This window comes from Ictidomys tridecemlineatus, chromosome 7 (assembly GCF_052094955.1).
Source record: "Ictidomys tridecemlineatus isolate mIctTri1 chromosome 7, mIctTri1.hap1, whole genome shotgun sequence".
In the NCBI taxonomy this organism is placed as follows: Eukaryota; Metazoa; Chordata; class Mammalia; order Rodentia; family Sciuridae; genus Ictidomys; species Ictidomys tridecemlineatus.
In genome coordinates this window covers 140,951,846-140,977,378 of record NC_135483.1, presented here as the reverse complement: position 1 = coordinate 140,977,378, position 25,533 = coordinate 140,951,846, and the positions used below count along the sequence as shown (strand labels likewise).

The window sequence follows — 25,533 nt, the reverse complement described above, 5'->3', positions numbered from 1 at the left end:
GAATCAGATGCATCATGCTTTTTAAAAAATATATATATAGCAATTTTCTATAGTGGCTTAATTTGTTCAGAGAGGTTAAACTATCACAGTAAGTGACCAGGTATATCCACTCAGAAAATGTGGGTATTTTCATCTTTTCCTACCAGTGTCTCCTTTTACTCCTTATAATAAACAATATCATTAAACAACTCACAACTTTTATTAGTAAAACAAGGTCTGAGACAATGTATAATGAAAGAAATGTTCCTATTTTCAAACTGTTATTGGTATCCACCACTTGATTCTTTTCAGTTTTCAGATCACTTAAAATGAAAACTAGTTTCATGAAACAGACAAATATAAAACAATAAAAGTGATTTACGTTAACTACTTACACTAATGTAGCATACTAACTAGAAGAGGGAAAAATGTAAACAGACATTTTCATTATTCGTTCTTAATCATATTAGACATTTCAACATCCTAATCCTTTTTTATAATACATAAATGCCTTATAACACATTTTAACGTGAAATGTACTAAATGTGATGCACATTATAGGAATTATACAGACATTCTAATATCCGTTTCGGTAAATACAAACGCCATACCTTTCCAGTTATAAGTACCCGGGGCTCCAAACACAATGTAATGAAAGTCTTTAGTAAAAGTAGCTGCTACACCTTGCTGGCAAGAACCAAACTTTTCATGACCTCTTAATCGGCCATCACAAAAACTCCAGTCTCCTCCATCCATATCATCTTCAATCTTAAGATTCTGACTCAGGACATAACACCTCCCAAAGATGTCTCGAGACTCCTGCTTTGTGTTAACATGTTGCCTTTTTTCATATCGATGAGCACATGTCTGCAAACACATGGAATAAAGTAGCTCATTCATGTCTATAGACCTTGTTTTAGAAAAAAAAAAACAAGTTGAAAAAACTGTCAATAATAAAGAGGTCAATTCTAAATAGGATGATTAAACATGTCCTCTTCCTAGGATCATATTCCAAATCAGCAAATCTTCCCCAAAATGGTACTAAAGAGTCTATTAACAAAAATAGAAGGAGGACGATTTCTGCTTATTCTCACTCAGAATAATGCTTCAATCCAAATATTGAATGCCAGTGTATCCACAGGCAATTTGTCTGTAAATTTACTTGTCACATAAACAAAGAGAAACACTTTCCTGCTTCATTTTCTTAACTTAATTGGCTTTTAGTGACTAAGAAACTTCTACATCAGTGTGAAAATAATTACATTCTGGAAGAAAGAAATCATGGACTTATTTTCAAAAGAATCAAGCAAACACAGCTAGAACAAAGATATTTTCTTTTTACCTACACTATTTCCTTCTAATACGTCCTAATTTACACTCTGCATTCTGAGATTATTTCTAGATGTATGCCTATTTTACAAAGGCAGAGAGAATTCTCTTACCAAAAGAGATGAAATAATCTCTATAATCCCTACAAGCTATTTTACATAACATAATCTGGGTATCTGAAAAATATTTTAAAATACCCAAAACAATTTCCCATAATGTACCCCTTAACTATAAAAATTCAGTGTTCATTAAAATGTTCATTTTTCTCATTTTCTATATAAATTTTGTTATAGCAATCATATTTTGAAAGTAAGACAAAAAGATCTTCATATCCTAACGTGGAAGCAGTTCCAAGGCCACCTAGCAATAATCCATCTAACAACTTTCTTTTCTTTGCTACAACTTCTATTGGAAGAAGTTCAATGTTAATGGCTTGGAAATAAGATGTCCTCCAAAAGCTCCTATATTAATGCAGGAGATGAAATGACTGGATTATGAGAGCTGCATCCTAATTAATGGATCACTCCATTTGATGGATTAATGATTTGAAAGAATTACTCGGTGGTTACTATAGGCACATGGAATGTAACTAGAGGATGTGGGTCACTGGGGGCATTCCTTGGGGGTTATATATTTTGTCCGTGGCTCCTCCACTTCTCTCCCAGCTTCCCACCACCATGAGCTGAGCAGCTTCTCTCTGCCACGTACTTCTCTCATGATGTTCTGCCTCACCTGGGACCCAAAGCAATGGAGTCAGACATTATGGACTGAACCTCTGAAATCATGAGCCAAAATAAACTTCCTCCTCTAACGAACTTCCTCCTTGTTCTTGTCAAGTATAACACATAACTGAACAGCACATTCAGAATAAACAAGAGTTTAAAATTACCTGATATTACTTTTCAAGATCATTTCCACATTTTTTATAACTTATCTATAAAAACTAGAATGTTCCTACGACAGAAACCACATCTAGTTTTGTTTTGCTTTTTGTTTACGACCATCTAGAGTTTTAGGAATACTTAGTAAAGGTTCATTGATAAGTTCTTTGAATCTGAAAGTTTGTATGACTTTGATCAAAGCGCATCAGGAAGCACAGGGAAAATGATGGTTGGTTTCTTCTTGAAATCACTTCCTGCTATAATGTAGGAAGTTTGCTATAATGTACATCTCCAAAGGTAGGGGCTCTGCCTGTGTTTTCCACTGCTGTAAGCCCAGCGCTATCACACAGCAGGCATTACAACACTGGAATTAACCATTTCTTGGCACTTACCACCACTTTGCCCCCTGGACCTTGACTCTGGACAGTGACCCCCATCCATTGATCTTCCTTGCTTTCTGAGGTAGGGTCAGCTGTGGGAAGCAAGACAGGTTATATAGACTCAGATTATAAAATAACAGATGATCAAAAATACAAGAAACCGTTTCCAAATTGCCTTAACTCCAAGTCTAGCTACTCAGTAAATTTAGTCAATACAGAAAAATGTTTTTTCATCTCAAGAAAACAGAGAAATAGTTATTGGTAAGAATGTATCATAAGCTTCTATAGATAGGGGCATAGCTCAGTGGCAAAGTACAAGCCTGGTAATGCATAGGCTTGTACTTTGATCCCCCACACTGCAAAAAAATAATAATAAAAATAAAAATTTTATACATAAAAGACATCTCTCTATACGATGGCGATGGCCCATTTTACCCAACAATCCCCTTTGCCCTCCCTTGAAACCCAAGGCCCTGCATATAGAAAGGTTTTGAAAATAGCATGGCTAAGGAGTAGCCCTAAAAGCAATAATGTAAACTCCAGTCTCCAAAGTCCTGTTGCATTCAAACTAACAAAAAGTCAGTACTTCTTCTATGTACTCCTCATTTTTTACAAAATAGCATGAATTATCCTTTTCTTTACTAGAGACAGAGATAAGGCACCAGATTCACTCACATTTGACAAGTAATATCTTTCACCAGTACCAAAAAGAGAGAGAGGTACTTTTTTAGCCAGAAAAAAGAAAAAGCACAAATACCACCATGTTGTCATTTCAGCATCAACTCAAACCCACATGGTATGACCCTATATCCAGATTTCTGCCTCTTTCAATGAGAAGCAAGACAAGCACAACCTTTAATCCTATATCATTACAAAAAAATATAAAAACTAGCCAACTTTACATAGACAGAAAGAAAAGTGCCAAAATGTTAAAGAGTATACTAAATACTGAGGTTACCAGTATCTCTTGGTTTTTTGCTTTAGATGTCTATGTATTTTACAAGTTTTTCTATTATTAGGATCTATTTTTTAATCAGTAAAAGAAAACACCAAATGCTATTCCTATAAGATAAAGAAGAGAACATAAACATGAATCTATATATTCATTTAGAATGAGCACATTAAATTAGGTTTGGCAGGAGCATCTCAGTACACTAATGGCTCTGCTCAACCAGTTAAATTAAATGTTAACATGGTCTACATGATGGCAGCTTCTAGACACCCAGAATCCTCAAAAACAAGTCTCCGAGAGTGTAAGACATATTTTACCCATGTTAGTCAGCCCTCAGAGTGGTCTGATATTTAAAATAATCTTTTTCAGTGCTGGGGATGTAGCTTACTGGCAGAGTGCTTACCTGGTATATGCAAGACCCTGGGTTACATTTCCAGCACCACAAAAAAATAAAAAATAAAAAATTTTCTTGAAAGTCTTTTTCCCAAATATTTTCAACAACAAGTGACAACTTTTGGCTTCTTGGGTACAAGATATACACAATGAATTTTCTTCACTGTTATGAATTTAGTTTTCCAACAGCCTCCTGCAGAACCTCAATATAGCACTAGGTGGCAATGGCAATACACTGTTAAGAGTTAAGGAACCAGGATTAGAAGAGGCAGCAAAAATGCCTCATCCCAGTGTGAGCCAGAAAGTAAATATTTGCAGGGCAAATAAAAAAGTCAGGACCAGAGGTCCTCTCTGCAAGAATAAATGCTTGCATCCTCTCCTTTCCTCCTCATCAAAAGAGCAAGTAGGGTGCTGGGCTGGCCAAATGAATACCAAGCGAGGGTAGAAGAACCCACCATCATTATCAAATTCAATCCGCGTGCAAGGTCCTCGGGAGGTGATGTCACAGCTGTACAGGCCTCCGGTCCTGTTGGCCCTCTGCAGCGGAAGGGCTTCTGCCCGGGGTGCTCCCACCAGCAACCTGGTGATGAAACAGAATTTGAGGACCTCAACTGAATACACATTTAACAATTCAATATGTCAGAAGGCAGAGCTATTGAGATTATTCTTTGTCAGGGGCTCCATGAATTCTCAGCCAGAGAGGAGAACAAAAGCAGAGCCCTGGTTCATACAGCACAAATACAGACGACACAGTAACGCAAAGGAAGAGGGGTCTCAAAATAAAGGGGAAATAAGCCTGTCTGTCACAGGGTCAGCAACTCCTGCCAGGTACGATTCTGGTATTTAGGACACTTTTCAAGAATATGACCTCTGCACCTGATCCAAGGATGGCATAGGCAACTCGACAGAACAATCCACACCAGCAACCCATTTAATAAGCAATGATATGTCAATCCTGACCCTGTGCCTTTTTGAAGTACTTTTCAATGGTAAAGTACTAGACTGTGACTAGACTCTAGACCTTTACATACTGACTTTGCCTAAGATACAACTCTTTTGCAGCCCTGGCCTCTTTTCAATTTTTTTTTCCCTTCCCCAGCTCTCCTGGGGTGCGATTAACAAATAGAAACTGCATTTATTTAAGGTGCAAACTTGATATCCTCCTAAGTAACTTATTGCACTCTCGTCTTCCCATAGGAGCTCCTCCGCCACCATCGGTTCTCCCACAAAGGATCAGAGATGAATTGGGGAGTGCCAGGAGGAGAGAGATTCCTTCTCCTGTCCACCTGTGTTCCTATTAAGAGGGCCCTTAAGGGCTAGGGATGTGGCTCAAGCAGTAGCACGCTAGCCTGGCATGGGTTCGGCCCGATCCTCAGCACCATATACAAAGATGTTGTGTCCACCGAAAACTAAAAAAAAATAAATAAACATTAAAATTCTCTCTCTCTCTCTCTCAAAAAAAAAAAAAAAAAGAGGGCCCTTAATTGAAACCCACAATCCTTAAAACTTAACTATTTCACAGCAAGAAGGTTCTTCACTCACCATTGGTTTATAATCTTTGGGGTCTGCTGGACTAATGGAACAACTAGGGAGAATAAATAGAAGGAAAACACACCTGACTAGATAGAAAACAAGGACTGAAAGTTCTGTAAATAAGGCTGGATCTGAGAAAGAGCTGGGAACAGAAATGTACAAACAACAAACCCTCAGAACAGAAAGCAAGCTACTCCTGGCCTTCAAGAGGCCCACAAACTCAGGTGCAAAAGAAAAACAAAACACAATCCAAACCCAATAAAGGACTTGATGTGTTTTTGTTTTGTTTTGTTTTTAAAACTGATACAATGCAGCTGGTGCAGCAGGAGGCAAGTACACTTGGAAACCCAGGCTGAGGGTGGGGGTGCATCCTGCCTGCTTAGGGAGGCTCAGTGAGGAGACCCAGGGCTGCCCTTCCTCCCACATCCCAGCCTCCACCTCTAAGCCATCCCTTTTTGAAAGAATGAAAGAATACACCTCAAGGTACAGAAATGAAGCAGAAACCGAAGTGCCCTTGGTGCTGAAAACTTCTCACTGGAGGGTGGAAACAAGGATGGGCTGCCAAGGTCTGCTGAGGTCCACCCCACATCTATCCCACTCATGTTGCTCCTGACCCACAAGTTTGGTCAATGGCACATGTGGGGATGGAACCTGTGCCAGATGGGAACGCGGTAAGCAAGGGGATGGCACATTGGCTCTGGAAGCCCTGATTTTACAGAGGGAGAAACGGAGGTCTGGTGGGAGGTTCATCACTCTGCCTGTATGATCTCACAGCTACTTGGCAGACTTCGACAAAATTACCTGAGGCAATGTCTCCATTCCTTTAGAATGCTTCCTAGGAAACAAATCTCAGGATTTTAAGGAGTTCACAACCAGTTGAGAGGGCACAATTTATACCAATGAAACCCTGAAACAAGAACTCTTCCGTATATTGACAGATTTAAGACTAAACCCTGACAAGTTGAGGGAAGGAAGAATCAGCATTACTGCAACCAGAGGGGTAAAGGTAACCAACTGCCAGCAGGAGGCTATAAAAAAAGCAGCCCAGGAGGCCCAATGTTTTTACTGTGTCTTCTCTAGCAACTTCCTCTTCTTTCCCACACCCAAGGAGGCGCCTAAGCTACCTAAGGCAGGCAGGAGGCTGGTTATTTCCATTCACTCCATTTGCTTATTCATTCACTTACTCATTCAACAAACACTCACCAAGAGCCCTCAGGTTGAATAAAGAATGGCATCCACCCCTCAAACTCTTGGTCTGGGGAAGCTGGATCCATATATAGGACCCTAAACCACAGGGAGGTAGAGGACATAACAGAGTGCTGCCCCACAAACACCTGCCTGGGAGGAAGAGTGTCACCAAGAGATGACAGCAGAGCTGCAGGTGGCCAGGTGAGGAGCACAGCACAGCAAAGGATGTAAGGGAAAGCACTAGAAGAAACAGAGAAGTGGGACACAGTGGCATGACAAGACTTGGGTGGGGATGGGCAGCCTGGTGGGCAGAACTCTGGCCCAGGGGAGAAGGGTCAGAGGGTGAACAGCAGAGCCCCAGGCTTCCACCATCTCTCTTTCTGGTGCCCTGCAAGGAACAAAGGATCTGAGGCTTCCTGCAATTTCAAAAGCTGTGGAGGTCAAAAGCTGCTTCAAGGGACAGTCCTTCAGGGCTTCCTCTGGCCCTTTTCTCCTTGGAACCTCTAACCCTCAACATGTTCCCTCTACCCTGGAGGCCAACATGTATGTATGGAGCAGCACAGGCATCTAACTCGAATGCACAGGCTGGATTCAAGGGCTATAGTGAGAAGAGTTCCCATGTACCAGTGCCAAGCTCTTGCAGACAGGTCCTCCCATTTTACATGTGGAGGCTCCTGCAGACGAAAGTACAGGATACAGAAGGAAGCATCAGGGCGGTTTGGGGGATAGAGACAACAAATTCAAAAAGACAACTCTACAAAATAGGGCAATGTATCTATGGGGAAAGATGTTAGCTGACAGAGAGTCCAGACACATCCTCATCCCACCTTCATGTAGTCTACCCGGGGTGCAGGAGGACAGGTGCTTCATCGCCCTTGGCAAATCCCCCGGTGGTGTAGGAGGAAGAGTGGATGTGGACAGCAGAGGGCACCCTGCTCTGATGCAACCCTTGCCAAGGGACCACTGCACTGACCAGGTAGAATCTGAGTCATAGGAAAACAAGGCCACAACATGATGGAAGAACATGGTAACCCCAACCACGCTCAGCAAGTGGTAGGGCCTTAATCCCCAAAGCTGCCCTTTCTGGCTCAGAAAATAAACAAGGGCTCTTAATTGTGCTTGGAACCAGCCTTAAATGCAGGAGGTCACTGTCCATTAGCTAAAGCTATATCTGGCAGGAACAAGAAAATAAGCCAAAAATAGATCTGTGTCTAAACAATGACACCAGGGAACAAACTACTCACTTGATAAACTAAGTCGTTTATGACCTGGGTGCTGGTCTAAGCTGTTCAGCATAGCTCACTCCTGAACCAGCAGAGTGCAGGTACAGAAGGGACAGCCCATCAGAAAGGGACTCTCAGCCCATGCCAAAATGCCATATCAGCTCAAATCCCAGCTTTCTTCCCTCTCTATCCAGTACCCTTTGATGCCAAGTACTGGGCCCCAGGCTGCCCAAGTAGTTCACTGTGAGAACCAGGTGCTCTCTGGGTACCACCAGGATGCCCAGCAACTCTCCTGGAACCATCCTGTTCAGAACATTCTCTTAGGCAGCCACACTCATTACTGACCCTTCCAGAGCGGAGGGAGGAAGTCAGAGCTAGTACCAGCTCTACATTCAGAGCAACAGGCCCAAGGGATGTGAGTCACACCTTTGTAGGGAAGTGGTGGAAGTTAACAAAATAGCAACCAACAAGTCTATTCCCATACCAGGTCACAGAAGAAAATTTACAAAAACGAAGCTCATTTCAGACACCAAAAGGAATAGGAAAAATCACTTTCCAGGTTGCTTTCAATACAGCTAAGGGACCATCGCCCCTACTAAAGCTGTTCTGAAATAAAAAGTGCCTAGGGATTTCAACATATAGGAAATCCACATAAAAGGAAAAGACTCAGAATTTGCAAAACCACAATGTCATCTTTAAAGGTAAGAAATAAATCTAGAAAATAAAATTCACCAAAGTCTAACTATACCCGTATGACAGTAAATGATAGGTATGATATGAATTCAAGTATTTGGGATCTCGATTAGAAGTCTTGGCACAAAGGTTCAGGACCCATCACACCATGCTATTAACAGTGTTATTTCAAAATCTTCAAGTAAGCCAGCCTTCTGTTCATATATTCAAATCCTCTCCCAAGGAGAGCTGAATTACTTTTGCCCACTTACTTCAATCATTAGTTCTAAACACTGGGGCACTTTTAAAAAGTCAAAGGACAATAGCATCTTTGCTTTATTGTCTTTGGCAGTAATTCATTTCCTCGAGGATTAAAGATTCTGCCTCTAGCTATGCAACTGTGTCCCAGGAAATGTGAAATATCACTTCATTAGAACAAGGACACTATTATTGCATAATCTGAACATAGCCGCCTTAGTTCATCTAAATTATGACCTGAAAAATTAGAAGATGGCATTACTGTGGTAATCTCTCACATGAAACCCATCTTCAGACTCAGTATTTAATATCTGGTAAAGTAATAAACATCAATTATAAGAAATAAAAAAATAAAGAAGTTTTGGTGGAAAGCAATAGATTCCAAACTCATTATCTGAAGCTCTACTCTCTAGGTGAATCTCATTTTTTATTCTGGACTTAATTCTTTTTAACTCTAGATTATGTTTATTTCTTGATTTATCAGTTTTAGGCAATAACAGTTTGTTTAGGCAATAACAGTTTGCCCAGTTGGGACGTCAAAGCTATCAGCATTTTGACCCTTTCCTCTATACTTTCCTCTTGGTTTCTCCAAGTCCTACCATCTGTCAGCTCTCCTTTTACACACCATGAGAGCTATCACTATTTGTACCTTCCAACTACAATCATCTACTTGTACATAGCCAGTTAAGTATTATTCAGTGTTGAACCAAATTATCTAGATTATCCTCTTTCCATCTAAGGCCAGTATTGCACACCCCTGATCTCAACATCCTATCAACTGCTTGGTGTCCTTCACTTTTGGACCATGACTTCTCCTTTTCTTGGTGTTTCTCATTGCTTTTCTTTTTTCCTACATTGTTTGCCTTTACTCAAGCCTCTATCTTCTTTCTGCTCCCAATCACACCTTGTATTAAATTGAGAACTCATCTTAACCCTCTCAGAGTCTTGGGACCTTCTGTTATGACCTAAGACAGATTGGCCTTCAAGGTCTGCTATATAAAATGAAGCTAAAGCACCTTCCCTGCTATCCAGGAGTAATCTGCTTTGACCCGAGTCCCATGTTTTCCTCTTGTTTGTTTTAAATATCATCTTAATAGTATATTATAAGTAAACCAAGTCTTTTTTGGGGGGGGCGAGGGTGGCAGAGCTGGGGATGGGATCCAGAGCCTTGTACATGCTAGCTAGGCAAGTGTTCTTCCACTGAGCTGCACTCCCAGCTCTGACCCTTTATTCTGCTTCACCTCCGGGTTGAGAGTTTGGGTGTAGCCATCATGGAGGAAGACACTTCTCTAGAACCCTGATGATTCTATTCTGGCATCCAGTGTGGCCAGTGAAATTTCTGCTGCTTGGCATTCCTCTGAGGGCAACTTTTCCACTTTACCCCAGGTGTCCTGGACAGCTTGACAGTGGTGAGCCTTTATTCACATATTTCACACTGCAGGCCGAGGACATTAATTTCTAGGAAACACCTGTTAGTGTGTATGAATCATGTCAGGCATTACATTTTCTCTGTCTTTTTCTGGAACCTCTGTTAATTAGCTAGGTGTTGAACCTCCTGGGGTAACCTACTTTATGTCTCACTGTCCACCCCTCTGTGGCTTTGATAATTTTCAGCTTTATTTTCTAATATTTCTAGTGAAAACTTAAACTTCATCAGTCATATTTATAAACTATAAAAGCTCCTTTGTTCTGATTGAGCCTTTACATGAAAAATCCTATTACTTGTGTGCATTCAACATATTGTCTAAATTCTGAGCATTTTGAAAATTCTCCTGAAGTTTTGTGATCCTGGACCGTTTCTTTGAACTTTTCCATTGGTTTCTCTGGCCACACTGCATGTATGCTGCTAGGTCTCATCGTATGCCCGATAGTCCTTATTTGTTTGGCTGTTGAACACAAAGCTCCATTTCTGACTAGGTCTCACCCCAAACAGGAATTCTGAAAGGGAGTCATGGATGGGGCCTGTAGACTCCAGGGATTCACTGCCAGCAGCAGGTCATCAGGCTATGCACCAACCCTCAAATGCCAGAAGGAGGCTTTATTCTCCCAGTGCCATCACCCACATGAGAGGCCCTAGTATTGGGCAGGGGTGTGGGATGCGGGGGTGGGTGTTGAGTGGCTTTGCTTTGTTGTTTTTTCAGTGTCACGGGTTGGCCTTTCCTACCTCTAAAAGAATTCATTCTTTTTGTGCACTGTAATTAAATTTAACCTTTATAAAACCTACACATCAACCCCACCCCTCACCCCCACCCCCACCCCCCCCAAAAAACTGCTGTAGGCTTCTGTGGCTAGGATGTTAAATGACAGCAGTTTCTACTCTGCTGAGGTGGATGGTATCAACTGTTGTCCTGGCCTCCAGACCCACTCCTTGTCCCCAGCCCCTGCCTCACAGGATGACTGGGGAGGGGGAACATCCAAGAGCCAGCCATCTCCCACTCTTCCCCAGGCACCATGGGCTCCAGACTGCGTTTCCTTCCCCTTGAGGTCATCTGCCAGATCCCATCTGCTTTCTGCCTTTTGGTGATCTCTCAGATCCTGGAAGTAAACCTGGACACCCAGGGTGCCATCTGGGTCCTTTAGAAGGAAATTCAGTCATTTTTCAAAGGAATCTGAGGAACCAGAGTTCCACCCAGCCTCGTTTCCCTGTCTCTTATCACTACTCATCTTTCATACTCTACTTAATGCCACAAACGTATGCCTAGATGAATGAAATGGGGGGAAAAAATCCCAAAAAAAGGTTTTTTGCCAATTTGTACACTGTACTTCTATGAATGAAAACAGTCAATTGACAACATTTGATCATTTAATTTATACAAACATTTAAAATCATTATATTAAATATTTTTAAATAATTTTATTCATCTCAATTTCATTCAAACTAACTTCTTTGCTATTCCTTTGTCAAAAAAAAATATTTAACCCAGTTTTCCTGAGCATTTTAAAGTTTATAACATCTAAGACTTATAATTATGGTGTCAAATCCCATTTGAATGCGACTCTCCTTTAAATCAACTTCAATGTATTTCAATTTAAAATATTCTAATATCAATCTCTATAGGCACCCATATTAATTAAAACTGACCAAGGTACTTTTAGGCTAATGTGTTTATAACAAACAGAACTTGGTCATTTGAAATAAAGAAAGCAAGAGAGAAGCTCCCCTAAGAATGTTTTTGTGAAGCCTCAAACATAAGAAGCAATAATTTGGGTGTAAAAAATAAATATAAATGAATATAAAATACAAATAAAATAAATTATATTCAGAGGTATGGGAAAAAATACCTCTTTGAGACCACAATATGATAAAGCTCTCTAATGCTATGGATAGGCTTGTAAAGAAGGGTACCTGGGCCAATCCTTCTCTTTCTGGGGATCCTGAGCACTTCTGCATAAAACCCACACTTTACTGAGCCATTTTTGGTCATCAGACTGTCAAATGAAATGGTCACTACTTCCAGGCCTTAGCTGGACTGATACCCAGGTTTCCCCTAGACAGCCCTCTATCTGAAAGCTCAGTGCTCACCCCGCACCTTTTCTTTCATTCAAAAATGTTGCAGGTTGGAAGATAAATGATATGGTTGTCCCATCCTCATGCACAAAGCTGGCTGAGGAACATGATTGACATAGCAGACCAATTCCAGTGAGTCCTGCTCAAAGGTGCATCTATATGGTTGCGACTGGCAGTGGTGACACTGGCACTGATGAGTTCTGGCTGGGAGTCCAGTGGTCAGTCTCCACATGATCAGGTTACCAAGGGCAGGCAGCCTGTCTTGTCACCGAAGGTCCACTGGCCTTATAAACTCCCCACCACACTCACATTGACTCTCCAGGAACCTACTGAGAGAAGTACTGTCCCTCTTCCAGAGGAAGAGACTGTGCTTTGTTCTCCAAGGACCAGTAGGTTACTGAATGTCCCCACCCTGCTACTACTCCCTGGCCACACTACCTTTTGGTCATTTCTCAAAGTAAGTATAAACAAGTTGGACTAAGCTCTAGTTTTCCTCTCAGGAGTTAAGACTTCTTTTTCAGGGAAAAGTCACTGCCAGTCACAACTGCCTTGCTGTGTTCCACTGCTGGGTTTCGCATGCAGACATGAACTCCCACCCTTGTGGGCCCCCTGGGTGGGTCGGGTTGTGAGGCTTCTAGACTGAGGCTCCTTGAGAACACACGTCTTGCTGCTTTTACCCATGAGCTCATCCAAGCAGGGTCAGGAACATGGAAGGCCCTCAGAAAGTATCTACTGAGGAATGATCACAGGTCAACCACCTCGGGGGTGTAATTTGCAAAGGTACTCTCCACACCAACAGCAAGGAAAGTACCAGAGGCTTTATGACCAAGTGACCTGGTGTAACAGCAATCTATGCCATGAGTTGTGGAGCTGGGCAGTATGTTAATTTTCTATTGCTTCTGGAACAAGTCACCACAAACTTAGTGGGTTAAAACACACACCGACTTATCTCACAGTTCCTTAGGTCAGAAGTCCACCCATAGGTCTCTGGGGCTAAAATCAAGGTTCATCGGAGCTGAAGGTTTGAGAACAACCCGTTTCCTTGTCCTCCCCAGCCTCAAACCTGCCCAGTTCCTTGCCACGTGGTCCCCTCCATCTGCCAAGCCAGCAGCACAGCAGCTTCAAATTTCTCTTGCCTCCAGTTTCCACATTATGAAGATCCTTCAGACTGCGTCCAGCCTACCTGGACAATTCGGGATGATTTCCCTAATGAAAGTCAACTAATTAGCAGCCTTAATCCCCTGTCCTTCACCAGAAGGTCACCTCCATGGGGTCAGAGGTTACATCTGTTCTGTTCACTGTACTATTTAACCTAACATTCACAGGCTTGGCAGGTCAGGACGTAGATTTCTCTGTGAGCATCATTCTGCCCTACCACAGTAGGACATCTAACAGTATCTCTTATTCACATTAGACTCTGTTCACATACCAAGAACTCAGAATTTGATGATGGCCTTGGTAAACAGGTTTTAGGTTACATACTCTCAAGGGCAAACTCTGGGCTTTCTTCACTCTCCTCCAACTGACCCAGGACCTTTGCACAGGCTCTTCTCTCTCGTGGAATTGTCCCATCACCCTCCAGGTCTCTGCTTAAAATGTTCCTATGCCTTTCTGGCCAAGCCCCGCCTCTTACTTCTTATTTACCTTTCCTTCCTCATAATGACCACAGGTGGCCATTCTCCCTATCCTTGTCCCTCACCAGAAGGTCACCTCCATGGGGTCAGAGGTTACACCTGTTGTGTTCACTGTTGTTTTCCCAGGACCCAGGTCAGTGTCTGACACTTAAAGGACACTCAATGAGTAATGAGCCAAGCAGGTTATACACTTAAAAGAAAGTCCAGTTTTAATCATTTCAACCCAGCAGATTTAACCCATTAGGTCTGAAGTTTTCAATTCTATGACTATTTCAACAAAATTGACAGATGCATTAAAATAGATTGGAAATCATAACCTAGAGTTTATATAAATTATTATAATTATTGTAATATCATTATACCATCATATGTTACATAAATCAAACTATATTTAAATTTTTTTTCAGTGTTCCACATCTGGGATAAAGTGACAAAATGGATTAGAACTTTAAATTTTCCAGTGTTTCTAAAAATAGATCTCTACAAGCAGAGGAAAATGGGCAGAACTTCCCGCCAACACCCTGCCCCTTATCCTTGGCCCAATACCAGCGAGCAAGAGACTCCTTCAAAGATTCTTGTATGTCCTTAAAAATTATTTTCCATCTGTACTGTGATTTTTAAAAATTTCATGTTTATAGTTAATATAGTATTGTTTGAAACAAAAAGTTTTGCCTGCAAATCTTTGAGTAAAGGTGACCCAGAAATGCCAGCTGCCAGTTTGAGAGCACGACTTTTCCATGTTCCATGTGCTCATTCATTCAGAAATATTGTCCAAGTTTCTTACCAAATGCCTGCTCTGCACTAGCTGTGACCCACTAGCCAGTGTCTCTAATTTCCAGCAATGTCTACTAATAAGTATATTTGAAAGACATACAGAGAAATGAATATCTCAAAATTGAATGCTTAGGAACATTTTCACTTTGCAGCAGTTTGCCCTGAAATGTACACATTATGTGGAAAACCAAGAGAGGGCTGAGAGGTTTCCCAAGGCAGCTCTGAGTAAGGCAAATGCCCTCACCTATAACTCACCAGCTATAGCCAACACCAAAATGAGCCCAAGAGAAGGGTTTAAGAGAAAGCTGAAGAAATGTCAATTTGTCAAATGAAACTTGAACTTTATTTCTGGTTTTAAACTGGCAGTCTCTTTTTTAATATTTATATTTTAGTTTGAGGTGGACACAATATCTTTTATTTTTATGTGGTGTTGAGGATCGAACTCAGCACCCTGCGCATGCCAGGTGAGCGCGCTACTGCTTGAGCCACATCCCCACCCCTAAACTGGCAGTCTTATGTGTTTTGTTTCTTTTTGCAGTGCTTGGGGTCAAAACCAGGGCCTCATGCATGCTGGGCAAGTGCTCTCCCACAGCACCCCAGTCCCTTAACGTTTTTGTCTTTACTGGACCCATTTTGGCGTCTCCACTTGAACACACATAGATAAGAAAATACAGCAGAAGTACACGTGAAGTTGGCCCAGTGACACTATAGCCTCCACACTAATATCACTTCTCTGGGCCCCAGCCACTCTCCATGAAACAGAATACCTGAATGACACATCCAGCCTCCAATTCCTCCCTCAACTCAGGCACCACCTCCAGCAGCAAAGCCTGCCATTTACGCCTCCCATGTCACTGTCTGCACTGTAAACGGGCCAGCCATCTCCTTGGCAGAATTGCTACCCATCCACCCCCACTGGTCTCCATTCTTGATCTCATTTGAGCTCTGAATTTTACAGAAAAATAGGGATGAAGGTTCAGAGAGGGCCTCACAGGTCACATATCAACTATGAGCCTGCATTTGAGACCTCTGAAGGCCTTATCAATAAACCACCTGGAAGGAAGAAATGGGCAGCGGAAGGGCTCTAGACAAAGAAATAGCTGTATTCTACCTTTCTCCACCAACTTAAATTCCAAAACCAAATTTCATTACGTTTAAGTGGAATCCCCAGAATGTCACATTCCTTCATGGCCTTAATATATATAGTCACCCAGCTAAAAATGGAGGGAGGAAAAGACACCAGACAAGATAACACATAGCCTTAAGTACCATGTGATTTCAAAAATATGTGGGATGGCAGGAGGGTGGGATCACTGCTCTGGTGTCTAATTTTATGAGTGGAAAATGTTAAGACTGTTAGGAGTTTGCTGCAGTTCAGAGGAATGGAAGGGTCACCGTGAGGTGAAACCCAAAACACACTGGGCCAATGCAAACCTGGTTAAAGCTGGCAATGAGAATGTGCACCAGAGGCGCCTCTTGGCTGTTGGCACTTCAAATGTTAACACGAGGGCCTTTCTAACCTTTTGGGAAATGTCCCGTTGCCTGTCCATTCTTCAGCTGTGGCCGCTGTAATCATTCCACAAGAGGAGATTTAAACTGGGGGCTCACCTTCCTTATTTAAAAGAAGAGAGGTCTAAGGATCTGTCTCTGTGGCTTCCTGTATCTAGTTTGGCTTTGTCCCTCTAATCTGATGCAGCTAGGAACTGGACTGGATTGTTGGAGGACGGACAGCAAGGCTGATGCACACTTCAGGTCGAGCCTGGCAGACTGACCCTCACCTTCGCTGGCTGCTCCTCTTCCATCGCATCTTAGCCCCTTTCCTAGTTCCATCCTGTGGCTGGAAACACCCATTCACCAGTGACTTTCAAAATATCTCTTTTCAACCCAAACTGCATCCCGACCTTCACATTCAAACACTCCATTGCCCACTAGATGTCTGCACTTAGCATTCCACACCTAGTATAGTATGCCAGGCCCCACCCTGCGATTCCCACACACCATCTGCCCAGGTGCTCAGGCCAGAAATCCAGCACCGCCCTCGGTTCCCCACTTTCCCTCACTGCCCACAGCCCTAGCAAGAATGCTTCCATGGGTTCTACCTGCACATTTGTCTGAATCTGACCACTACCCAGTGGCTTCTCTGCTATAGCAAGTGTCTGAGCCACCACCAGGTCCCACCTGGACAGTGGCAGGTCTGTCTGCTTCCTCTCCTGTGCCATCCTCACATCCCCCCTCAGATAACCCTCCACAGAGCAGATGCTATTCTTCCTGTAGCTCAGTCACTGCTCTGGTTACCGTCCCCCAGTGGCTTCCCACAGGCATCGGACCTTGGGGAACTGCTCATCTGCCTCTCTAGCCTCATAATCCTCAGGTGTGCACTCTGGCCACACAGGCCTCCCATCCTTTTGAGCATACTAGCCACATTCCCATCCTTCCTTGTGGCTGCTTCCTTCAGCTCAGAGCACTCTTGGCTTGGGTCTATGTGTGAGATACCTTCTATGTCTCCCTGAGGGCTAAGCCAACCACCCCCTCCTCAAAGATGCTCCTCCTGATGAGCCCTTCCTAGAGAGCTAAAAGCTCTCCCCAGATCTGCCCCACATTCACACTAGCACTCTTCCCTCCTCCACTAGGGTGCTACTAGTTCCATGGGTGCAGGTGCCCTTGTCCCCTGAAAACAGCATACCCTTGGCCTTCTACAGATGGGACAAACGCAACTCTAGGAAGGCACTACTCATTCATCACAGGATCTTTCTTGTCAAGGGAGACTGTAAACCCAAGCAGTGCACAAACTACTCACACTCGCAGGACATTCTATAATTACAGAGTCCTCCAGATATATTTTTTCCAAGTATGTCTCAGCAGTTGGAGAGAAGAAGCTGAGGCTCAGACGTTCCCTGACAGGGGCAGACCTTCAGGCCCAGCGCCCTTCCCTGAGGGGCTGTGGCATCCTCTTCCCAGGTCAACTGGAGCCATCCCTGCATCACCAGGCCATGGCCCTGTCACTACCCTATGCTGCCTCTACTCCTCACTTCCTAAGCGAGGGGCCAAGGCGCCTCTGCTCATGTGTTTCCTGCCAGCCCACCCCACCTCTAAGAGCCTGCTCATCTGCGATTCCCAAGCTTCAACTGCAGGCTGCACCTACCAACCTGCCTTGAAGACCCCAGCTCCAGTTTCACCCTCTCCCAAGTGAGCTTCCCTGGCAGGCATTTCTCCCACCTCCACTTAACATGGCTACAAACTCCTTGAAGGCAAGAATCTGGGCCTAGTTTTTGTAACCTGGAGGGTGTTTGGCCAAGAAAGACCAAAACTTTATCTAACTACACCAACTGGCTGATCCAGTTGGGCAAGTAGGAGCTAAAACTCACAGCGGAACAAAAATGTTCACCTCCAAGCTTGAAGTTTTCATGTTTATATAGAAAGTTCATTACAAGAGTAAGATTCCCATTTTCAATGAAGTACAACCTCATGTTCAAAAACTAAATTTCTAATACTTTCCAAGAAACCCCCTACCAAGATAAACATACCCTTCCTGAAAATTAGGGTAAATAAGATATTAAACTATTGACAGCCATCATCTCCTACGCTCTAATTCTGCCATGAATTCATTAAATAGACAGTACTATCACTACCCATTTTACAAATTCAGAGAGGAAAACTAATTTGCCCAAGGTCACATAGCAGGGAAGTGACAAACACAGGAATTGTGCCCAGCACCCTTGGCTCCCAGAATCTTGTACTACTGTAGCCCTATTCTGCCTTTCTGCTTGGTTATAAACATCACTAGAGAACCCTGATTAACCATTTTTTAAAAAGTATTTATTTACAAGAGGTCATTCATAATTAAAACCTAGTAAATGCTTTATGATATATGCCACAGGAGCCCAAAGAATTACTTGTAGCCTTTAGCTGTATCACAAGATCAGTAATTTTGTCCTGGCCTTCCCAAAATTTCACAAGAGCCTTTTCTTCCCATCTCCTTGACAGAGCATGCTGGAACTAAACTCAGGTTCCAGTGGCTACAAAACTTGTGATGTTTGTGCCTGCGGGTTCTAGTTTTTGCCTGACTCAGTGCACCTTCCCATAGGTGTGTCCCTGACTAAGAGCACAGGAGCTCGTGCATAAAGGAGCCTCCACAGTAGAACCTGTTTTGATTACCCACAACATTGGACTCCTGCAGCTCAGAAATCATTACTATGTGCTGGGGTTGGGTGTGGGGGTAAAATCAATCTCAACCATCGAGTTCAGCTACCTAAATAGAGTGCCAACAGAAGTGGTGAGAACAACAGAACGAAGAGGACACGGGAAAGGAAACCTGTTTCTTCCCTGGGATCGAGTTTTGGTGTGACCTTGGTTTACCAACACTGATCTCCTAACAAGAAGTTAAGTTAAAAAATCTCTAGGAAAAGGAATACCATTGGCACTGACAAGGTAAAAATCACAACAGCCACTGGCCTGTAATTTAGATGGCCACTTCAACAAAAATTTATAAAATACAGGTTTAAATCTATAATCAGTTCATTTAAAAAACATGAGGGGCTGGAGTTGTGGCTCAGTGGTAGAGCACTTGCCTGGCATGAATGAGTCCCTCGGATCCTCAAACACAGCATAATAAAATAAAATAGATGCATTTATGACTAAAAATATTTTAAAAACAACAACAAAAAACCCCACTGTTAGCTCTAATGGGTTTTGAGCTGATTAAGCAACGCATACCTGTAAGAAAGAATTACAATTAAAATGCTGCTGTCTATAATAGTAAGAAAAGGAAAATGACCCAAGTTCTGCTGAATGGCTCCAAGCAACCCTATTCTTTCACTTTCACAAAGTCCCTGCCACATCTTATCAAATGTGGCACTTAACCATTTCCTGTGCCTCTAAATTAACAGATACCTGACTTTTCAGTCACCAAATCACACTTGTCCACAGGAGGCCAATCTCTAGTGAATTTTCCTTTCGAGGGAACAAGTCTAAGAAGCTGTCTACACTGGACTGAGCCCACCTTCTCGTTATGTACTACTTGACACACAGTAGTTGCTTGTAGTAGTAGTTTGGGAAATTTCTGTTTCAGAGAATAAAGATTATTTTATAATTAGTCATCATTCTTAATTTTGTATTCACATATGTAGTGATCAAGCAGGTTTTTATATGCCAGGTATACAACCATCAATATTATAAAGATCCGTTTCTTGTTTTTTTTTTTTTTGTAGTTATAGATGGACAGAATGCCTTTATTTATTTTTATGTGGTACTAAGGATCGAACCCAGTGCCTCACACATGCTAGGCAAGCGCTCTGCCACTGAGCCACAGCCTCAGCCTAAGACCCGTTTCTTAAAAGCTGTTATCAAATAGCTCATAGCTCATTTGCAAAAGAAAACATGACTTAAGTTTTATCATTTTTCAAAAATATTTTTTTAATTAAAATCAGGAAGAGAAAAGGTATATTTAATAAGCGTATACCTGGTAGGTCGCCATATCCATTTTATTATTCCAGTAACTTAGGAAATCCAAAATTTTCAGTGTTTTCAAAAGGAAATTAATACGATCGCATAGTTTATTTTCTAAATGAGATAACTGAAACAACAGACTTAGTAGCTGTGCCAGGGCTGCTGGCTGTTGCCTAATATCAGTTCTCTCCTTTTTCCATAGTAAAGGACTTGTAAGCTGGGCATAAGGCCACCCCAAAAAGGGGCCTCATCCCAGCCTCCCCTTCCAGCTGGACATGCCAGACAACTTGATCCTGCTGAATGGGATGCATGACAAGGTGTCCCAGTGCTGCTTCAAAGAATCTTCCTCAAAAGGTGGTGCACATGTGCCTTTGGCTAGACCCTTTTCTTTTCATGAACTACCTAGAATGTAGATGCTGCCATCTTGGATGATGAAGTTGAAACTCCAATGGTGGAGCAACAAGACAGTGGGTCCTGGGTCCAAACACCTCAGACCAGCTCCAGCTACTCATTTTTATAGACCAGGAAGACAAAAGCAAAGTACAAAACAAAAAGCAAAACCAAAAGAAGTCTTTCAGCTTTTTAAGTTAGATTTATAAACAGAATACTGTGAACAAGAAAAGAAGGCAACTTGAACAGTGTATAGATTCACAGAAACCAAGTTCTGAGGCTAAATATTTACAGTGTTTACTACTGTATGCCTACGCTTAGATTTTTAGAAAATATTTAGGAACCAGTATGGCTGGATAACCAATTAATCAGTATTGATAGTGGCTGTAGCTCTGGAGCTATGGTCCAGAGGCTCACAATTATAGGAGGGCACTTCCCTTTTAGTTGCTGGGTTGTGGGGGACATATGTGGTGGTAGAGGCAGGGGTTCCTATGACAAGGAGGGTATGACAATGGGAAAGGATGCACAAGCAGTTTGGGGGCAAAGCTATTTACTGACAAAGTATTTCCATATTTTAGCAACTACTACTAGTTCACTGGGACATACTGGATTAGTCCTCCTTTGGCCTGTTCTTACTAGGATAATATGGTACTTTCTTATATTGACTACTACACAGAAAGCTTATGCCTTCTTATCCGCCTGGTAACAGCTTGGCAGACCAAAACTGTAATCAGAAATACCAAGGGAGTTTCAAAACAACTGGATGGGTTCAAGTCCCAGCTATACCCACTGTTTTTTTAATATGGATTATCTGAAATCATTCAATCTAAATTTTCTCATGGGGTGTTGTAAGGATCAAAGGAAATAATGCCAAATAACTTTGGAAACTCTTAACACAGTAAGGAGGCACTGTATGTGACTTTATGCATTACTACAAGCCACTCCAAATTTAAGAGTTACATTTCAACAAGTATAGGTAGGACACAAACAGTGAAGCCATCAGAAACTCAAAAGCTTGGGCAACTCTTGTTGTCAAAAAGATTCTCCCAACCCCACTGGTAGAGTGGCCAGTGGTAACAGATGGCTAGGAAACAGTTTGTGACAGAGAGAAATGAGAACAGTTACTCCTCCAGAATCAGCACAGTTGTTAGAAAAATGACTCTGGGCACTCCATGGCACCAGGAAGTGACCCTGTACTTAAGGTGAAATGTGGGAGGTACAAAGTTTCTAATCCTTAGCTGTTAAAAGCAGCACTGCTTTTAACAGCTAAGGATTAGAAATTGCCAGAACATCCAAACTGGTTAAAATAATCACTGTTCGTCCTTTAAATGTTAGGCATTTAAGGAAGCAGCTGGACACAGCAGCATGCACCTGTAATCCCAGTGACTTAGGAAGCCAAGATAGGAGGATTGCAAGTTCCAGGCCAGCCTGGGCAACTTTAATGAGCTCCTCTCTCAAAGTAAGGTTTAAAAAACAAGAAAGTAGGGGCTGGGTATGTAGCTCAGTGGTAAAGCATTTGCCTACCATGCACAAGGCCCTGGGTGGAATTCCTAGTAGTGCAAAGAAAAAGGAATAAGAAAAAAAGCACTAGGGAAGCTATTTACAACATAGAACAAGTTCTAAAATATGACAAGAGAAAAAAAATAAGGTGAAGAATATGCCTGGCATGCTACCATACAGGTAGAAAATGTATATGCATTTATCTGCTTATAAATATATAGGCAATATTTGCCCGTTTGCTATTGCTACACCAAAATGCCAGAAGCTGGATATTTATAAAAAAGAGGTTTACTTAGTTAAGTTTAAAAGGCTGAAAGTCCAATGAGGCAGCTGCTTTGGTTTGGCCTCTGATAAAGCTCATGACTAATGACATCACAGTGATGGGGTGCATGCAGTCCTGAAGAGATCATGTGGTGAGATGGGAGCCAGAGAGAATCAGGGGCCAGGCTCACTTGTTTTATACCAATTCATTCCAAGGGAACATATATGTTGGTTTTGTGTGTGTGTGTGTGTGTGTGTGTGTGTGTGTGTGTGTGTGTATTTTTGGTGGTGCTGGGGACTGAACCTAGGGCCTTTATAGGCTAGCCCTTGAGAACTTTATTAATCCCTTCAGAAAGCTTGACCTAATGACCTCCCACTGGCCTCCCTACCAGGCCCCACCATCTCTCAATATCACTACACTGAAGATCAAGCCTTCCACACATAAACCTTTGGGGAACAACCCACATCCAACCCACAGCAGGAACCTCTGAAGGGATTCACAACAAACTGGTAAAACAATGGCTGCCTCCAGAAAGAATACAAACCAAGCATGGGAGGAGGACTTCCACCCTAACTCTTGGTGGCTTTTAAATCTGTATCATACATCACCTATTTACAATTTTTAAAAATGGTATCAGTCAATGGACACTGGATGCAATGGAAGTCTCACCAAGAAAATGACATACAGTTGCAGAGGTAAAAATCAGTGGCCAGAAGTCATGAAGTAAACCTCATGGTTGCACAACACATGCTCATACTTGCTATCTTTGTGCAGCCAGTTTCAGGCAAAAAGTGGAAAAAAAAAAAAAAAAAAAAGATAGTCCATTCAAGAGGTATGACAACCCACCTAACGTGACCTACTGTGCACCACCACTGTGCTGGCAACTTGGGCATGACAATGAAGTGCAAATCCAAGGCAGAGTTGGACGAGGAAAGGAAGTGCAAGTAGCTGAGAAAGTAGACAAGCTTTCCAAAAGAGTGAAGTGCAGTGTGAAACGTAGTGCCATCAACGAAATCTGTGGCACTGATGGCATTCTAGGGAACATCTCCACTACGGAAAAATATCCAACATGAACTCCTCACCCCCATATCCTCCTTTTGGAAGGGAATGAATTAGTCCAGTTCTGGGGAGTTCCAATGTTGGAAGCTAAAATATGGAAAGTACTGCTTCTAAATAGCTGTGGGGTCCTTCATCTTGGATGCCCAATCTGCCTACATCGGGTCACTTCTTGCAGGGAGGAGCTGGGTTTACCCAGCAGAGTGAGTCACAGCCTGAGTCAGGAACCTCGCCTTTCATGGACTCTAAAGCAGTGAATGAGAGGTGTGGAGCAAACCAAGGCTTCTAGTTCAGAAAGGTTAAGAGTGGGTGGAGACCAATATGGGGAACACACAGCTGCTTCTGCATTTGTGGTCCTAAGGCAAATCCAGGCCTAGTTCCTAACTGAGAGATAATTATCTCTCAGCTCTCTAGGATGAGAGATCAGACAAGTTTGGAGGGATTTGGACAGATCTGCTTAAGCTCCTGGTGACATTTTATACAAATAAACACAGAGATTAGGTGGACCCCTGCATAGGAATGAAGGTGGGTCAAGGGCCTGAGTGGGAAACCAAATGGAAAAAACTGTGGACATGAAGGGGATTGTGGAAGTAGCCGTCCAGAGCAGTGAATGGCTATGACAAATCCTAGGTTGCTCTTTTTTTTTTTTTTTTTGGTACTGGGGATTGACCCAGAGGCACTTAATCATTGAGCCACATCCCCAGCCCTTTTTTTGTATTTTACTTAAAGACAGGGTCTCACTGAGTTGCTTAGCACCTCACTAAATTGCTCATGCTGGCTTTGAACTCGCGATCCTCCTGCCTCAGTCTCCAGAGCCACTTCGATTACAGGCATGTGCCTCCATGCCCAGCAGCTGCTGTTTCTTCATCTATCTTTCTAGATCATTCCCTGGCTTCCTTCCCAACATATGCAGGTGGTAAATAATTTCAGTAGTAAAGAAATTCAGAAAAGTTTCACTGGGCAGTGGAACTAAAATATGCCCAATTCTCTTGGTGCACATGAGAATACCTGTGTCTTGGGTTTTTATTTCTTTTAAAGCATGTTTTTATTTTGAAAATGACAGGTGTCCAGTTCTATGTTATTATTCTACACAATAGGCCAACAAGGATCAACCAGACCCAAGTCCCTGCCTTCAGAGGCCTCAAAATCCAAAACCCTCAGTAAACTTCTATCGGATGCTTTCAAATGACTTTAAGAAAATTTCATGATGAAAACATGTGTAAGAACAAAGGACCTATTAAACTCATCAACAGGATCTGAGCAAAAGAGAAATATCTTCGGAAAAAATCAATGACATGAAGGTCAGAAAAGGAATTAAAAAAAATATAAACCTGCTCCGAGTAAGATATTAACATGGCTCCAAAGGAAGTAGGGTGGGGGTGGGGGTGGGGCTGGTGAACAAGGAAAGTATTTGCAAGACAAGCTAAAGATGGCCTTACCACCAAGGGACAGCTGTTAGTGCAATTGGTGTTCCCTGAACAAACAGGCACTTCCTTTTGAACTTCGACCCCTAAATGTGCCATTGTCACATCAAACCCAGCGTCAGCTTTCAGTATGTGACTAGAGTCGCTCTATTTCATTTTAAAGCTACCAAGAGTTAGGAAGTAGTAGTAGCAACATGTAAGAAACACCCTAAGATGGCCAGGCTTTTTAGCCACTGCAATTTCCTCTTCAACACAATTAAAAACTTATTAAGACAACATCCTTTGGTTTCTCAAAAGATACTGGGGAAGCATCCCCAGAATCCCACAGGTGGAATTCAGCACAACTATTTCATTCAACTAGCAGCAGTCCTTTATCAACCTAGAAAAACACATTGAACTGACACCGAATTTCAACTTCTGATAAACTTAATTCCATTGCCTCTAGCCTGCATTAGGATATAGCAGATGATAGATAATTTACCACAATTCTATGCTCAGTTCAAGTCTGGCCCAACTGTATCTTATGGTGGTCATCATTCTCAGCACGACAGAACAAGTTTAAGAAGTACGGGAGTGCTTCAGTATGAATATGTTTAACACTACTCAACTGTACACTTAGAAGTGTTAACAATGATAATTTTCACAATTTACCACAATTTTTTAAAAAAAATGTATCAGGGTGTAAAGGATTATTAACCAGGTGTAAAGGTGGTTAGCCTAGTTCCTGTCATCCAGAAGTCTTTAATGTATTT

General features: G+C 42.3%; 1 protein-coding gene across 3 annotated transcripts in view; it reads right to left on the bottom strand.

Moving 5' to 3' along the window:
• Positions 1-25,533, bottom strand: part of Itga6 (integrin subunit alpha 6) — a 79,098-nt gene that overhangs the window by 40,846 nt on the left and 12,719 nt on the right. For all 3 annotated transcript variants that reach the window (XM_005324599.4, XM_005324598.5, XM_078017598.1), the window contains exons 2-4: positions 4,370-4,494; positions 2,582-2,661; positions 591-846 (exon numbers count right to left, since the gene is read on the bottom strand). In XM_005324599.4, the coding sequence (XP_005324656.2) occupies positions 591-846; positions 2,582-2,661; positions 4,370-4,494 (461 nt within the window). The remainder of the gene's footprint in view (positions 1-590; positions 847-2,581; positions 2,662-4,369; positions 4,495-25,533) is intronic.